Here is an 18,433-nt window from a genome sequence, read left to right as displayed (position 1 = left end):
ATCAGTAACTTTCATCATCTTCTGTGGTATCACAGATGGTGAAAGTTACTGATCTATTTTTACCATAATTTTATCATAGAGTTCAGTGTGTTGAGATATTCTCAGATGAGTAAGATACAGGATTTAAGAAATTAAAAATATCCTGTGTATTTACCAGTATTTGTTCTCACATTTATATTTGTCAGTTTTAAAGGAAAAATTGGAAATGGAAATTTTCCTAATGCCTTTTTCTATAAAGAGGCAAAGAATTAATTCAGTCTGCTAGTTATTTCTCATCATGAATATGCTTTTTACGACACACCAGTAACTCTTTCCTTTCTTCAGCTGTTCCAACTATTCTGAAAATAAATTTAATACAGGAGAACAAAGGGAAACATCAACCTTCTCAAAAATACAAGAGATATTCAACGTTTGAAAAGCCAAATCTTGTTTCTTTCCCATTTTTAAAAAAGTTTTTTATTTTAGAGAGAGAAAGAAAGAGCGCGAGCAAGGAAGAGGAGCAGAGGAAGAGAGAGAGAGAATCCCAAGCAGGCTCCCCATCGGCAGTGCAGAGCCCGACGACCCGGGGATCATGACTTGAGCCAAAATCAAAAGTCAGAGGCTCAACCGATTGAGCCACCCAGGTGCCCCAGTTTCTTTTCCAATGTTAATCACACATTTTAATATAAAAGTAAAGACAGTCACATGTTATTTCACCAAATTATTAACTATTTCAGTCTTCCATGTTTCCTTCCAGTCCTAATGTATATGCATGTAGCTTTATATTATCAGAATCATAATGTAGATTCAATTAGTAATCCTTAATTCACTAAATATATCAACAATTAATTTGGCAATTCCTCTAGGACTGGATATTTAATTTACAACAGGAAAAAATTAGAAATGATACTAAAATGAATATTTCCCTTAAAAAAAAAAGCTCTTTTAGCACATTATCATTTTTCCTTCTCCGTACTTTTCCCTTTCCAAACACACACACACACACACACACACACACACGCACACACACACTACACCACACCACACCCACCCAGAATATTCTATGGCATCATTTTTGCCTAAACCTGTTTTCCCAAACTTTCAGATCATCACCATCTTCTAGGGTGAGAGTCTCAGAATCCTCTCAGTACTCTGATTCAATAGGGCCTTGGGAACCAATACCTTTAACAAAAGACTCAAGTGATCCTTTACATCAGGCAAGTTTGGGAAAAGATGGCTGCAGTGTCCAATGGCAAAACTTGTTGAGTCATTCAAATCTGGTTCTGTTCATTCATGGTCATCCAAGATAAATCTTCTATGCTTGTTTTTCTTCTGGTCTTTCTTTCTGGCCCATCTTTCTAACTGTTTCAATCTTAATAATTCCTCAAAGGTCATTGTAGTCCTGTCTCCCCTGTTAACAGTTACTCTCTATTAAATAGATTCTTATACAATGATTAGATTGTAAACTAGGAGTACAACCCTTATCTTTGATGAGGTTGGAACAGAGAAGTTCAAAAAATAAAACTTAAGGCTGATATGTGGGATGTCAAATACATAGTGCCAAATAAAATTATCTTATAAAGTAAAAAAGAAATTTAGTAGTTCTAAGAATTAATTTTCATATAGGGCACTTAATCAGTGCGCCATTCTTTCACTATCAAAGGCAGAGCTTCTAAAATCTTACAGATTTATGGGGCGCCTGGGTGGCTCAGTTGTTTGGGCCTCAGACTTCGGCTCAGGTCATGATCTCACAGCTCATGAGTTTGAGCCCCGTATCGGGCTCTGTGCTGACAGCTCAGAGCCTGGAGCCTGCTTTGGATTCTCTCTCTGCCCCTCCCCTGCTTGTGTTTTCTTTCTCTCTCTCTCTCTCTCTCTCTCTCAAAAATAAACAAACACTGAAAAAAATTTAAAATCTCATAGATTTGGGGTGCCTGGGTGGCTCAGTTGGCTGAACATCCAACTCTTAATTTTGGCTGAGGTCATGATCTCACGGTTCGTGGGACTGAGCCCTACATCAGGCTCTGCACTGACAACAAGGAGACTGCTTGGGATTCTCTCTCTCCCTCTCTCTGCCTCTCCCCTGTTTGGGCATGCTCTCTCTCTCTCTCAAAAAGATAAACTGAAAAAAATAAATAAAATTTGACAGATTTCAAAAATAACTTGATTCAAAAAGGTCATTTTAACTTTTTTTAAAAAGTTTATTTATTTTGAGAGAGAGAGCAAGCAAGCAAGCAGGGGAAGGGGAGAGAGAGAGAATCCCAAACAGGCTCCACACTGTCAGCAGAGCCCAATGCAGGGCTCGATCCCACGAACCATGAGATCCTGACCTGAGCCAAAGTCAGACACTCAACTGAGCCACCCAGGCACCCTGGTTGTTTTATCTTTTAACCTTACATACTTTTTTTTTTCCTACATACTTTTAAACAATATTGCTTCTTAACTTTTTTTACTTGATATACCTTAGTATATCCTTATATGTCAACATAGACATACAGCTCTATTCACCTGTTTATATCTTATGACTATATGGTATTCCATTTGGGGGGGATGTACCATAATTTATTTTAAAAAAGAAATGCTTATTATATGCCAGGCACTATTGCAAGCACTCCACATTAACTTGTTTAGCTCTCATGACCACCTTATGAGGTAGGTACGAGAATATCTATTTCATAGACATTAGCAGACACACAGCAGTTAAGTAGCTTGCTTGAAAATACAGGCCTACTAAGTAGCAGAGCAGATGTTCCAAATCAGGCATCTAGGAGGCCCCACAGTCCCACGGTCTGTGCTCTTAACCACTATGCATACTGCCTCTCAGAATCTATGGCTCCCAATTCTAGAAGGCCGTTCCTTCTGGAGGCACCTGGGTTGCTCAGTCAGTTAAGCATCCGGACTCTGGATTTTGGCTCAGGTCATGATCTCACAGTTTGTGAGTCTGAGCCCTGCATTGGGCTCTGCACACACAGCACAGAGCCTGCTTAGGATTCTCTCTCTCTGCACGTGCTGTGTGCACATACATGCTCTTTCTCTCTCAAAATAAATAAACTTAGAAAAAAAAAAAAAAGGCCATTCCTTGTACGATGCCAACTGCTCTTCTCCCAGATTTTACGTGGTTGTACCTTTCCTGTCATTTAAGTCGCAGTTTAACATCAGTTCCTCAGAGGGGGCCATTCCTGACTGCTTAATACAAAATTACTCACCATTTACCTCTCATCACAGTATCCAATTTAATTTTAATCACAGAACTTATAAATACCCAGTATTTTCTTACCAGTTTATTTTGTGTCATTTCAATGTAATGAAAGTAAAGACATTTCCTTGTCTTGATATTATTGTATTCTAGACCCTAGAAAAATGCCTGGCAGAGAGTAAGTGCTCCATAAATGGTTGCTGAATAAATGAGTGAGTTTATTTTACCAAGCTCTTATGGATGGACATTCAGGTTTGTTCCTGATATTTCAGTACCATAAACCTTTGAGCATCTACCTTATCACTTTCTTATTATAAAAACAATTTTTTTAAATGTTATTTATTTTTGAGAGAGAGAAGCAGAGCTCGAGGGGCAGAGAGCAAGGGAGACACAGAATCCTAAGCAGGCTCCAGGCTCTGAGCTGTCAGCACAGAGCCTGACACGGGGCTTGAACCCATGGACCATGAGATCATGATCTCAGCTGGACACTTAACTGACTGAACCATCCAGGCGCCCCCACTTTATTATAAATTCTTGGAAGCTGAATTTCTAGGTAAAAGGATATGCATGTTTTTAAGTCTTTTGATACCTATCGTCAAATGACTTTAAAAATGGTGTTCCAATTTATCAACAGTGGATTAAAATTCATTTTACCACACTTGCTCCAACACCAGATGTATTCTTTTAAATCTTTGCCAAATTTAATAGGTAAAAAAAGATAATATGTTATTTTAGTTTTCATTTCTTTGGTTACTAATGCTGTTGAAAATGTCCTCATAGGTTTAATGGCCATTTGGATTCCTCCTTTTGTCCTTTGCTCTTTTGCGTTTGTATGTTCGTCTTTACCATATTGACTTGAAAGGACATTTTATATACTAGGAATGTTAACTATAGTATTTCAATAAAGTTAATACTTTCTACCCTCTACCACTCTACTGCTCAATTCATTTAGACACAGATAAAGAATCACTAATTTGCAGACATCACAAGTTGGGTTACATATATGTTAAAACTTGTTAGGAACCAAAAAATAAGAGTATTTTTTTTACTTTGTTCACTTTATTTTGAAAAAGTTCATTTGATTGCAGAATAGTACTACAGTACAACTGTACCACAAATGGGGTGTAAAAATTTTGTATAAAATGAATGATTACTTCAAGGTTTATGAATATAAATGCATGGCTGGAGATGAGCTAATAACCAGCTTCATTATATGTGAGTTCACTGTTTCCAATACTTTTAAAAATAGATTAAGTAAATAGCACAAGTTCTTCCGGTTGTTATAGACTTTCTAATATAGAATCAAGACAGGGGCGCCTGGGTGGCTCAGTCGGTTGAGTGTCCGACTTCAGCCCAGGCCATGGTCTCAGTTTTGTGGGTTTGAGCTCCACATCAGGCTCTGTGCTGACAGCTCAGAGCCTGGAGCCTGCTTCAGATTCTGTGTCTCTCTCTCTCTTTCTCTCTCTGCCCCTCCACCACTTCCACTCTGTGTCTCTCTCTCTAAAAATAAACATTAAAATTTTTTTTTTAAAGAACATATAGAATCAAGATAAAGTAGGGGTGCCTGGCTGGCTCAGCTGGTAGCATGTGACTCTTGATCTTGGGATTGGGAGTTTGAGCCCCATGTTGGGTGTAGAGATTACTTCAATAAATAAATCTTTAAAAAACAAAAAAAAAGAATCGAGGGGTGCATGGGTGGTTCAGTTGGTTAAGCGTCCAACCCTTGATTTCAGCTCAAGTCATGATCTCAAAGTCGTGAGATCGAGCCCCATGTCCGGCTCTGAGCTGGACGTGGAACCTGCTTAAGATTCTCTCTCCCGGGGCGCCTGGGTGGCTCAGTCGGTTAAGCGTCCGACTTCAGCTCAGGTCACGATCTCGCGGTCCGTGAATTCGAGCCCCACGTCGGGCTCTGGGCTGATGGCTCAGAGCCTGGAGCCTACTTCCGATTCTGTGTCTCCCTCTCTCTCTCTGCCCCTCCCCCATTCATGCTCTGTCTCTCTCTGTCTCAAAAATAAATAAAAAAAAAAAAAAAAAAAAAAAAAGATTCTCTCCCCCCCCACCCCTCTTCCACTCACACACTCTCTCTCAAAAAAAAGTTAAAAAAAAAAAAAAGAATGAAAGCAAGTCTGTTGATTACTAAATAAAAGGCTAAGTCTGGAATCTATCCTCATTCTCTCAGAAGCAGGATCAAAGTAAGACTAGGCTGGGGAACAAAGACAGCTACCACCACTGCCTGCCGCTAGCCGATACGGAAGTCATGCAGTTGTAAGGGCACCGCAAGGCTGGAGTGAAGGAAAAGTGAGCAAGGTGCAACCCCTTCCAGAAAACATATATACCTTTCAGATATAAACATCAGGTTTTTATTACTACTAAAATTAATAGTCAGAAATACTTAAGCCAATGGGTTCCTCATATATGCTCTAGTGTACTCCCATGTTCTTTAGGGGTTTATTTATTTTGGGGGCTCTCCTTTCACCATCTGAGTGGGGGCAGGTGAGGAAGGAACATCAGTATGTGGATTTTAAGAGTACCTGCACTGTGTCATCAGTGGAACATTCTTTCGTCAGAGATTGCCAGACCAAGGTCTCTACCAACATTCTCTCACCACTGAGCAAATAGTTTCCCTCTACTTAAAATGTGGTTTCTTCATCTTTTTTAGAGGAGTAAGGATTAAAAAAAAAAATCAATTTTAATATTTTTATCTGTGTACTTCTTCTACCCATCCTAACATCCATAACACCATTAAAGCAACAGTGTCAGGGGGCTCCTGGGTGGCTCAGTGGGTTGAGTGTCCCATTCTTGATTTTGCCTCAGGTCATGATCCCAGGGTCATGGGATTGAGCCCTGCATTGGGCTCTATGCTGAGCATGGAGCCTACTTAAGATTCCCCCACATCCCTCTGTCTCTCTCTCCCTCTGCCCCTTTCCCAGCTTGTACTCTCTTTCCCTCTCTAAAAAAAAAAAAAAAGAGAGAGAGAGACAGAGAGAGAGAAACAGTGTCAAACTTGACAATGATATTTTTTTTTTTAATTTTTAAGTTTATTTATTTATTTTGAGAGAGAGAGAGCAAGCTGGGGAGGGGCAGAAAGGGAGAGAGAGAATCCCAAGCAGGCTCTGCACTGTCAGCACAGACACACAAAACAAGCCATGAGATCATGACCTGAGCCGAAACCAAGAGTTGGACGCTTAACTGACTGAGCCACCCAGGCGCCCCTCTTTTTTTTTTTTTAACTTCATTTATTTTGAGAGAGACAGAGAGTGCAAGTGGGGGAAGGGCAGAGAGAGAGGGAGGGGGAGAGAGGGAGAGGGAGAGGGAGAGGGAGAGAGAGAGAGAGAGAGAGAGAGAGAGAACGCCAAGCGGGCTCCGCACTGTTTGTGCAGAGCCTGATGAGGGGCTCGAACCCACACACTGTGAGATCATGACCTGAGCTGAAGTTGGGTACTTAACCAACTGAGCCACCCAGGCATCCCTGATATTTAACATCTTTTAAAATTCAGTTTTGATTTTATCTGTGAACTAAATGAGGCAATTGCTGAGTCTTTTCATCAGCCTACATTTACAATTCAGGGGAACATGAATATGAGAAAGAACCATTTCTTCCTTCTATTTTTAGGTTACTAACCTGATGAACTATGCTTAATACCTTTTTTTTTTTTTTAATAATGTTTATTCTATTTTTGAGAGAGAGAGAGAGCACAAGAGGGGGAGGTGCAGAGAGAGAGGGAGAGGATCCAAAGCAGGCTCTGTGCTGATAGCAGAGAGCTGGACTCAGGCCTTGAACTCACCAACCATGAAATCATGACCTGAGCCAAAGTTGATGCTCAAGTGACTGAGCCATCCAGGTACCCCTGTCTCAGTATTTTACCTTTAATATCAAGTTTATAGGGCCCTTGGCTAGAAAAATTAAATTAAATTCTAACACATAGCATTTAAAATTTAAAATATATGAGCTTCCCATTGACCATCATATTTTGGGTACATATCTTTGTCAAAACAAACAAACCAACCAAAGGAAAACAATATCCAGAAATATTAAAGAAAAATGCTGTTTGTCCTTGATACAAATTATAAAACAAATAAATCATCTCTAGTGCATACCTGAGCCATCAGTGGGAACTGAACTTGCATTTATTCCAGAAAGACCAAACAAAGGACATTCTCGATCTGTGTTGACATGACCCCATTTGTGACATTTAATGCACCTCACATTTCGAACCTGAGAAATAGTGAACATTATTTTAGTTATTAAAATACTGAGACTCTAAGCAATGTTCAAATCCCTACTCCTTGGCAGAGTTTAAGGTAAATTACTTTTCATTTTTAAAAGATTTCCAGGGAAAGAGATCCCATAACTATTTTGGTAATTTAACATAAATACTAAAACCTTTTATATATTCTGCCTAAAAGCTAAACTGAATACTATCTCTTTTTGACTGTTACTTGGTGGTAACAAAACAATGTGATCCAAAGAGAAACGGTAAAATATCAAAAAGGAATTACGTCATGGCTTAAACTTAAATTCTCTAATTTAAAAAGGTTAATCTTTGGGGTGCCTGGGTAGCTCGGTTGGTTAAGTGTCTGACTTTGGCTCAGGTCACGATCTCATGGTCCATGGGTTCAAACCCCACGTCGGGCTCTGTGCTGACAGCTCAGAGCCTGGAGCCTGCCTCGGATTCTGTGTCTCCCTCTCTCTCTGACCCTCCCCCACTCACGCTCTATCTCCCTCTGTCTCTAAAAAATAAACAAACATTTAAAAAATAAATAAATAAGTTAATCTTTAAAGTTTCAGTTTCCTAACCAGGGTTTGGCAAACTTCTTCTGTGAAGGACCAGATATTAAGTATGTAAGACTTTATGGGCCAGAGGTATCTGTTGCAATTACTCAACTCTGCCAATGTAGCAGGAAAGCAGCCACAGACAATATGAATAAGGAAGGCAAGACTCCAAAAAATGTTTTTTCTAACAAGAATGTGGCCCTCCGGTGATACTATGTTTGGGTTCTAAAAAAATAGTTTTACACCTTTTCTTGATCTTGAGCTAATTCTCTAAATTCCTGAAAACTGAAGAGACCCTTATCATTACAACCCTCAGTACAAAACTTTGATTCCTACCTTTTTTTTTTTAAACAGGAGAAAATCAAATTTAATAGACATACATACAGGGAATCTACATAGACATGAAATTCCTGATTCCTATCTTTTATCAACCTACTACACTTAATGTTTTCTCCTCTAAGTCCTTTTACTGTCTGATATAAATCAAAACAACAGAGCCCTTTCTCAGCTTAAATACCTTTTGGACAACAATAAAGAAGTATTTATTAAGTAGAAATTATTCTTATAGAGTAAAATATGGGTCACTTGCCTGAATACCAAAGGGCTGATCTCTGATGTTCATGTCATCTTTGGCATATCTATTAGGTAGAGAAAATGTACAAACACAATATTAAGAACAATTTAATAAACAGCAGTTATTCTGAAAATAGTTTTCTAGTTCTAAAAACATTATAAAATGTGTAACACAGAACTATGAAATCTACTTAGTATTTCCAGACATCACTTCATATTAAGTGTCCAGTTTGATGATTTGTGATTAAAAAAATGAAAAAGTATTTAAATTAAAGTCTATGATCAAGGGGCACCTAGGTGGCTCAGTCAGTTAAGTGTCTGACTGTGGCTCAGGTCATGATCTCGCAGTTCATGGATCTGAGCTCTGCATCATGGGGGAGCCCGCTTGGGATTCTCTCTCTCCCTTTTGCTCTCTGCCCCTCCCCCACAGGTGCACACGCTCTCTCTCTCTCTCTCTCTCAAAATAAATAAATAAACTTAAAAAAAAGCCTATGATCAAATAAATTGTATAAGACAAATCACATAAAATACATTTTCACATTAGTTGCCTTCTCTAGTGAACGAGAAGGCAACATAAGATGGGATATCAGATAAAGCTGGTGATAATATATTTTATCTTAGAAGAAAACTGGTTCTTACTTTTCCCTTGGAGCTCCTTTCTGCCATTCAAATTTGTATTCAGTCTCTCCTTCTGTTTCTTCTTTCTAAAAACATTCATTAGGAAGTCTTTCAACTTTTCCATTAAATTACAATCTACTGCAAGTAAATCTAAACACAGAAAATAGTACCTTACCTCTTTGTTTTCTTGATTGCATATCAAAATATGGGTGAAAAAAAAAAGGTCAAGTTAAAACCTTCAACATTCAAGTTGGCTATCCACACTATACTATAGTATGATGTCATAGCACTTAATTGTAACTTGTAAGAATTTATTGGTTTGACTTTTTTTTCCTTCTTTCACATAATAAAATTCAAATCACTAAAGGATAAATACAATATTGAATGAGACAGCATGTAATAAGCACATTAATTCCTAATTTTTAAGCTTTTATATTTTTCACTGACAGAATATTATGCTTTCTATTCATATCAGTAAGGACTAAAGATATATACACAAATTATAAAAGAAGAAATGCACTTCTGTTGATATTGACTTTTTTCCTCTTCAAAGATCAAGTCATTTAAAAAAAGTCATCATGAAATATTACTAGACAAATATTTTTAGTATTTATTCAATTGTATTGATTACAGTATTTTTAAATTATCTTTACAGAATAACAGCCATTTTAAAAAATGAAGAGCAACTTTAAAAAAATGTCTGTGATAGCAGTTCTATCTTTAGCTGCAAACACATCAAAGACATTAAAAAAAAAAAAAAAGCAAATGAGGCAAGTACCTTTTTTAGCTCCTGGTGGGGCCTCGTACATGAAATTAAGGCCATTCTTTACACGCTCATCTCCCATAAGCAACCTAAATGAAATAAGAAATAAAGTTAACAATTTTATGTAGGAGGAAAAAAATTACAGAATAACTGTTCCCCATCTCCAAAATCCCTAAAGGAATTAATAGAAAATATTTTTGTTAGGGAGAAAGTTCCAAAACTTTATTTCACTGATTAGATAACATCTGAAATACATGAATGGAAATTCAAACAGTGCTGCCCCTTTAGTAACTGGCTTTAAGTTCTGAGACTTTCTTGTTACCTGAGAGATCCTCGCCCTCCCAGAAGGAAAGGGGAAAAATGCCATGGTCACTCTCACATGCTTTTCTTAAACTTTGAAATGCTATGGAAATAATGACAGCTTTGAAATCCTATATGCCAGCACAAATTTGGAATTAAGTTAAATAGTGCCAACATTTTTTCTTAATTGTGAGGGATCAAACAGTTTTGGAAAAATGAGTCTCTCTGGAATTTCTTTAAAAGTCAAATCCAATTAATGCTTGTAATAAAAGTCAAAGTCAATAGGAGAATCACATTCTTTGATGAGGCCGAAGAAGAGAGTATAGTTTAGAGATATTCTACAACAGGTTAATTACTATGATGGAATCAATGTCTGCAGCACCTCAAAAATCATTTTCTTTTTAGTTCTGTTTTAACACTGAAAGTTCTCAGTTTAGGTTCTGTTTAGAGAGATAACGCTATGATTTTTTTTTTTTTTTTAAGCTCGGCAATAAATTGAAGGGCTGGTTGAATTAAAGTTTTGATTCATAAGATCCAAGTAAAGTACTGATAATAAAGATGAAAGCTAAAGAGTGAATAGAATTTCCTCTTATATTTGAAAAAGGCAATCACAAAGGATTACATAATTATAATTCTTCTCTTATTTCCACTGGAATTTATAAAGAACTGTTACCAAAAGGAAAAAAAAAAAAGGAAGAGAGCAAAAAGATGACAGGATCTACATCCATACAATGGAATATTATTTTGCAATAAAAAGAAATGAACTACACGCTACAAAATAGATGAACTTTAAAAACATTATACTAAGTGAAAGAAGCCAGTCACAAAAGACCATTTATATGTATGATCCCATTTATATGAGATGTCCAGAATAGGCAAATCTATAGAGACAGAAAATAAATTAGTGACTGCTTAAGGTGGAGAAGTAGAAGGGACAGGGTGTGGGAACGGGAAGTAACTGCTAATGGGTACAATATTTCCTTTTTGGATGATGAAAATGTTCTGATATTAGATTAGGGTGATGGCTCCAAGACTCTGTAAATATATATACTTAAAACAATATACCTTTTAACAAGTGTGCAAATCATATCTTCAAATAACAACATTTTAAAAATTAAAATCAAGCACGTGAAAAGCTCAACATCTGGTTATTAGAGAAGTACAAATCAAGACCATGAGATACCACTTCACACTAAGTAGAATGGCTATTATTTAAAAAAAAAAAAAAAAAAGGAAAATGGGGTGCCTGGGTGGCTCGGTTGGTTGAGCATCTGACTCTTGGTTTTGGCTCACGTCATGATCTTGCAGTTTGTGAGCTCGAGCCCCGCGTTGGGCTCCGTGCTGATGATGGGTGCTAAGCTTGCTTGGGATTCTCTCTCTTCCTCTCTCTCTGCCTCTCCCCTGCTCTCTCTCTCTCTCTCTCTCTCTCAGAAATAAATAAACTTTATAAAAATTTTTTAAAAAAGGAAAATAAGAAACATTGACGAGGATGTGGAGAAAATGGAATCCGTGGACACTACTGACGGGAATGTAAGATGGTGCAGCCACTATGGAAGAGAGTTTGGTGGTTCTTCAAAAGCTAAATACAGAATCACTATACGATCCAGCAAATCTACTCCTAGGTATATACCTAAAGGAACTGAAAGTAGGGACTTGAACAGATAGATATTTGCATGCCAATGCTTATAGCAGCATAACTCGTAATAGCCAAAAGGTAGAAGCAACCCAAGTGTCCATCCAGGGGTGGATAGAGAAACAAAATATGGTGTATACATATAATGGAACATTATTTAGCCATAAAACAAAAAAAGGTCTGATACATGCTACAATATGGATCAATCTTGAACACATTGTGCTAAGTGAAATAAGCCACACACAAAGAGATAAATATTTCATGAGTCCACTTATATGAGGTGCCTGTAACAGGCAAATTCATTTTTACTTTAGAAAGTAAAATGGTGGTTACCAAGGGCAGAGGGAGGCGGAATACAGAGTTACTGTTAAACAGGTATAGAGTTTCTATTTGGTGTAATGGAAAAAATTCTGGAAATGTACACAACACTGTTAATGTAATTAATGCTGTGAACTGTACACTTAAAAAATGTTATATATTTATATATGTATGTAAAAATACATATATAAATATATATATTTTACCCCTGCAAAAAAGCATTTTGTTTATACTGACATAAAAATAACATAAAATCAAAACTGGAAGATCCAATTTCCACTTCATGCAAAACTCTACAGGTATATAAAATAAAAAGTAAAGCTATGATATTGACATTTTAATTTCAATTAAAAACCTGTAAAAATTATTATTATTTTTATTGCTGTTGACTGTATACAGAATGGATATAGATTTTTTGACATCCCAATAAATTTTTTTTATCCAACGAGAATAATAAATGTTACTGTCATCTTTAAAAAGAGTGTGTAGGAATCAATATTCATAAACATTAAGAAACATCTCTATAGCAGGAAAAACTTAAAAGAGAAAAACTAGATTACTAAAGAATAAAATTGGCTACCAAGGACATTTCTGAATGAAGAAAAAAAAAAACCCTTTGGAAATCACCAATTACTCATAAATTTGCATTTGAATAACCAAACAGAGAAGCAGTGAACACATCTAGTGTCCAGAACCTGGCTTCTAAATATCTTTTTCCAATAAAAGGAATCAAGGTCCAATCAATTTGGTTGATTCCAATGCTAGAGCAGGGGAAAATAAAAGACAAATTTGGACCATCTTATGGTGCCAGGAAGTGGTTTTAAAAAAAGGCTGAGGGTGGGGGATGCCTGGGTGTTTTAGTTGGTTAAGCAACTGATTCTTGGTTTCACCTCGGGTCATGATCTCATGGTTCGTGAGATAGAGCCTTGCGTGGGGCTCCCATGCTAATAGCACAGAGCCTGCTTGGGATTCTTTCTCTGTCCTTCCCTGCTTGTGCCCACATGTGAGTGCATGCTCTCTCTCTCAAAATGATTAATAAAATAAAAAAACTTTAGAAAGCCAACACAATTTTAAAAAATAAAATAAAATAAGGTTGGGGCATTTGCAATGGTTATACGAGCCAAGCTGGTAGAGCAGTCAAAGGCTAAAATTGAAACAATTTGAGCAACAAAATAAACAACAATAGTATTGGATTATAACCCATTAAAAATTTTTTTTAACGTTTATTTATTTTTGAGAGTAAGATAGAGTGCAAGCGGGGGAGGAGCAGAGAGAGGGAGACACAGAATCTAAAGCAGGCTCCAGGTTCTGATCTGTCAGCACAGAGCCCAAAGCGGGGCTTGAACCCAGGAACTGTGAGATCATGACCTGAGCTGCAGTCAGACACTTAACCGACTGAGACACCCAGGTGCCCCTGGATTATAACCCATTAAATAAATATCTGAGTCCATACTGATAGAAATAAATGATTAAATAAATAACTAAATAGGGAAAGGGAAAATTCTTGTTTCCAGAGGAATTCAAATTTTAAAATGTAGAGGGAATGAGAGGAATAGAAAATCACCATTAGAATACCATGGTAATAACTAATGCAGGCAGTATCCACCAATAAATGCTAAATTAGTGGACAAAAGTTCAAGGAAAAATAGATTATTTGCATGGCTTCAAGTATTTAATTACAAAGAGAGTAAAGTAACTTTTTTTAAGATCAAGAATAAACAGTATGGGGCACCTGGGTGGCTCGGTTGGTTAAGCATTCGACTTTGGCTCAGGTCATGATCTCGCAGTCCTGGAGTCTGAGCCCCGTGTCAGGCTCTGTGCTGTGTCTCCCTCTCTCTCTATCCCTCCCCTTACTCATGCTCTGTCTCTCTCTCAAAAAATGAACATTAAAAAACAATTTTTTAAAAAAGAATAAACAGTATAATCTGCTGCAAAGCCACTTTTTCACCTCCACTATCTCTTTATCAGCCTAACGCAACTATAGGCTGTTTCCCCGAACACCTCTCTACTTTCCCACTGTGATCTTTAATAAGCTTTTACTATATGTAAATCAGGGTTTCTCAACAGTGGTGCTACTGACCTTTTGGACCAGATCATTCTTCGTTGTGTGGGGCTGTCCTGCACATTGTAGGTTGTTCTGCAGCATCCCTAGTCTCCACCCACTAGATGCTGGTAGCATCCAACATCTGAGCTGTGACAATCAAAAACGTGTCCAAACATTGCCACATGTCCCCTGGCAGGGGAGGGGGAAGAGGGGGGTGGATAATGGACTTCAGATGAGAACCATGGATCTAAATCCTTAACATTCTTCATAGTTCAGCTCAAATGTCCGTTCTTTCATTAAGTCTTACCTTGTTATCCCAAATGGAATTACTGTGTCCTATGTTAGCATGCTATTGTTTTTAAAACTTGTGTTTTTAATACATCGTTATTATATTCAGCTTTGAACTATATGTACGTATCCCTTACGAGAGAATTCCTGAGGGCAGAGACAAACTACATATCCCACTTTACAGGCCCCTATAACAAAGGGGCCTTTTATTGTCTTGCACCAAAGGAGGTACTCAATAAAAGTTAACCAGATTGAACAGAATTATTGTGAAAAGTATTTAATTGAAGTAGAAGTTTTATTTCTATAATTTTGCTCTTGATACACTACATATATATATATTTTTTTAAGTTTATTTTTATTTAGAGAGCGAGAGAGCAAGGGGGCGGGGGGGAGAGAGAGGGATAAATCCCAAGCAGGCTCCGCACTGTCACTGCAGAACCCACTCAGGGTTCAAACTCATTAACCATGAGATCATGACCTGGGCCAAAGTCAAGAGTCGGAATCTTAATCAAATGAGCTACCCAGGTGCCCGACACTACATTAGATTTTAAAGAGAATATTAAGTAATAGTCTAGTAGTACTTTACTTATGTTCTATATTTTGATGAAAAACAGAACTGAGCTGCAGACAGTGTGGTCCATATAATTAAAACATCACTATTCACCTGTTTGATTAACCAAGAGCAACCAGCTTCAGAGTTAGACTTGCTAATATAAACACAAAATGACAAGAGCTAAACGGGAGGCACTGTGCTGGAATAAACCAACAAAGAACTCTAGTTATGATCCTGCCATTAACAGAGCAATGATATCCAGGTCAAGTAGAGACACTTTACTTTTGATGGTGTCCTATGCATCTTTTCTTTTCAGTGTATACTAAAGAAATATCTCTGTAAGAGGTGTCAGTAGTTCAAGTGTAGACTTTTATTGTTCTTCCAAGCTTTACCTAAGTTGGGACTTCCTCATAACCTGTATATGGAGTCACATCAATGTATATTTTATGTGAATTATTGGTAAGGTTGGAAAAAGTGGCCATGTACAGATATCAGAGTAAAGAGGGTTCACAGGAAATAGAATCCTATCATTGGGGTATTCAATTCAAAAAAGCTAATTTAATACATGATTCAGTAAGGGATCATTCTCATGCAACTGATCATTCTAAAAACACCAGCATAGTGAAATTTCTTACCTATTGTCATATGATTCTTGTTCTTTAAGATATTGTTGCATTAATTCTTCTTGTTTCTTCTTATCATATGATATTTTCTGCTCTGCCATCCATACCTAATTAGTGAAGTAAAAAATTAAAACAGAAAGTTTGCTCGTATTTTATAACAAAATATAAAATGTTATTGTATATAGTTTACAATACAATCTATTTTGGTCAAATGACATCATCAGAAGATGACAACTGAAAAGTCTCACTTGTACCTTGGTACAGGTCCTTAAATCTACACATTCAATGGCTAAAATTAACAACCCAGGCAACAACAGATGTTGGCGAGGATGTGGAGAAAGGGGAACCCTTTTGCACTGCTGGTAGGAATGCAAACTGGTGCAGCCACTCTGGAAAACAGTATGGAGGTTCCTCAAAAATTAAAAATAGAACTACCCTATGACCCAGCAATTACACTACTAGGTATTTATCCAAAGGATGCAGGAGTGCTGATTTGAAGGTGCACATGCACCCCAATGTGTATAGCAGTGCTATGGACAATAGGCTAAGTATGGAAAGAGCCCAAATGTCCATCAACTGATGAATGGATAAAGATGTGGTGTGTGTGTATGTATATATATAATGGAATATTACTCAGCAATCAAAAAGAATAAAATCTTGCCATTTGCAACAATGTGGATGGAACTATAGTGTATTATGCTAAGCAAAATAAGTCAGCCACAAAAAGACAAATATATGACTTCACTCATATGAGGAATTTCAGATACAAAACAGATGAACATATGGGAAGGGAAGCAAAAATAACATAAAAACAGGGAGGGGGACAAACCATAAGAGACTCTTAAATACAGAGAACAAACAGAGGGTTACTGGAGGGGTTTTGGGTGGGGAGATGGGCTAAATGGGAGAGGGGCATTAAGAAGGACACCTGTTGGGATGAGCACTGGGTGTTACATGTAAGTGATGAATCACTAAATTCTATTCCTGAAATTGTTATTACACTATTTGTTAACTAGCTTGAATGTAAATTAAAAAAAAAAATAACTTAAAAAAAGAAAAAAAAATCTAGTTATTCAAAATAGCTAGCTTTCAGGAAAAAATCAAATTTAACAACCACTTTAGGGGGCGCCTGGGTGGCCCAGTCGGTTGAGCATCCGACTTCGCCTTGGGTCATGACCTCACAGCTCGTGAGTTCGAGCCCCACATTGGGCTCTGTGCTGACTGCTCAGAGCCTGGAGCCTGCTTCGGATTCCGTGTCTCCCTCTCTCTCTGCCCCTAACCCACTCACATCCCATCTCTGTCTCTCAAAAATAAATAAACATTAAAAAAAATTTTTAAGAACCACTTTAAGTACCTGTGGTACAACAGCTTCTTGCACTTAGTCTCTGTGTTATTTCGGAGAAGAGAATGATAATCTTTCTATATGGAGTGTGTCTAGTCAAGAAAACACCCAAGGCACAGCCAGTAGGATTAAACAATGCTCCTAAATGCCAATGGAGGAGAAATGGAGGATGAGAAAAATAAAAAAAGAAAAGGAATTGAAAGGCAGTTGCAGAAAAACGGGAAGAGACAAGAGAGGAAACAGAGATAAGAGAGAGATGCATGAAATGCCTTGGAGTTGCTCAGGGGCACCAATATCACAGGCTGAATGTATCCCTACATGAAATCCTCAAAATCATAAATGCAGTGGAGGTAAAAAGCCCACACAACTTAAGCAAGGATACTTAATCAGGTTATTTCTAGACTGAAAAGGTATCAAATGCCTTCCAACTGCCTTTACAGTAAAGGACACAGTATTTGACAATCATTCAACGTAAAGAGCAAGTCAAAACCTTCTATCCATGGGTGCCTGTGTGGCTCAGTTGCTAAGCCTCTGACTTCAGCTCAGGTCATGATCTCATGGTTCGTTGAGTTCAAGTCCTACAGCGTGTGAGCTTGAGCCCTGCTTTGGGTGAGCACGCGCCTCACTTCGGGTAAGCCGCGCTTCTCTCTCTCTCTCTCCCTCTCCCTCTCCCTCTCCCTCTCCCTCTCCCTCTCCCTCTCTCTGCCACTTGTGGGATTCTTTATCTCTCTCACTGCCCTGAGCTCACTTGCGATCTCTCTCAAAAACAAAACAAAACAACACACACACACACACAAAACTTTCTAAACATGCTAGGTTTTAAGAAGGTAAATTAGAGGACAAATACTTACATTGATAAAATTATGTCATTAACTGTGGGGGCAAATAGGTATGGGACAAGGCTGCCGTTAGTTAATTTTAGAAGCAAAACAGGGGTAGTTACCAGTTTGTCTGTATGTGTGTATGCATGTATGTATGTATTCATTCACTCACTCACTCACTCGGTCGCTCATTCAGGCAGAAAGAGAAGAAGAGAATCCCAAGCAGGCTCTGCAATATCAGTGCTAAGACTGAACCAAATCATGAGATCATGACCTGAGCCGAAACCAAGAGTTTTGAAGGTCAACTGACTGAGCCACCCAAGTGCCCCACCAGTATTTTAGTAGTGATGAAATAGGAAGGTTCCAAGGGGACACAGTTTGAGATGGACAAGTAAGAATTCATATGGAAGTGAAAGCAAAAACAGAAATGAAAAGAATTCTTCAGGGACAGAATATACCAAAAATTTCTTTTGGGATAAGTTTCTGAACGTTTTCTCCACTGACTTCATACTTACCAATGTAATGTTACAAAAGAAAAACCTACACTTGGGATAGGCAGTAAAAAGCACATGTTTGGAATTTTCACTGCAGCTCAAAATGAAAACAGTTGC

The 18,433-nt window shown here is 37.7% G+C and overlaps 1 protein-coding gene across 1 annotated transcript in view; it reads right to left on the bottom strand.

Moving 5' to 3' along the window:
* The window catches only part of CIR1 (corepressor interacting with RBPJ, CIR1), a 43,428-nt gene that overhangs the window by 21,300 nt on the left and 3,695 nt on the right, over positions 1–18,433 (bottom strand). The window contains exons 2-7 of the mRNA XM_049616023.1: positions 15,672–15,766; positions 9,916–9,989; positions 9,313–9,323; positions 9,159–9,223; positions 8,536–8,584; positions 7,271–7,388 (exon numbers count right to left, since the gene is read on the bottom strand). Of these exons, the coding sequence (XP_049471980.1) occupies positions 7,271–7,388; positions 8,536–8,584; positions 9,159–9,223; positions 9,313–9,323; positions 9,916–9,989; positions 15,672–15,766 (412 nt within the window). The remainder of the gene's footprint in view (positions 1–7,270; positions 7,389–8,535; positions 8,585–9,158; positions 9,224–9,312; positions 9,324–9,915; positions 9,990–15,671; positions 15,767–18,433) is intronic.

This window comes from Panthera uncia (genome assembly GCF_023721935.1).
Source record: "Panthera uncia isolate 11264 chromosome C1 unlocalized genomic scaffold, Puncia_PCG_1.0 HiC_scaffold_3, whole genome shotgun sequence".
In the NCBI taxonomy this organism is placed as follows: Eukaryota; Metazoa; Chordata; class Mammalia; order Carnivora; family Felidae; genus Panthera; species Panthera uncia.
This window is presented reverse-complemented; position numbering and strand designations above follow the sequence as displayed.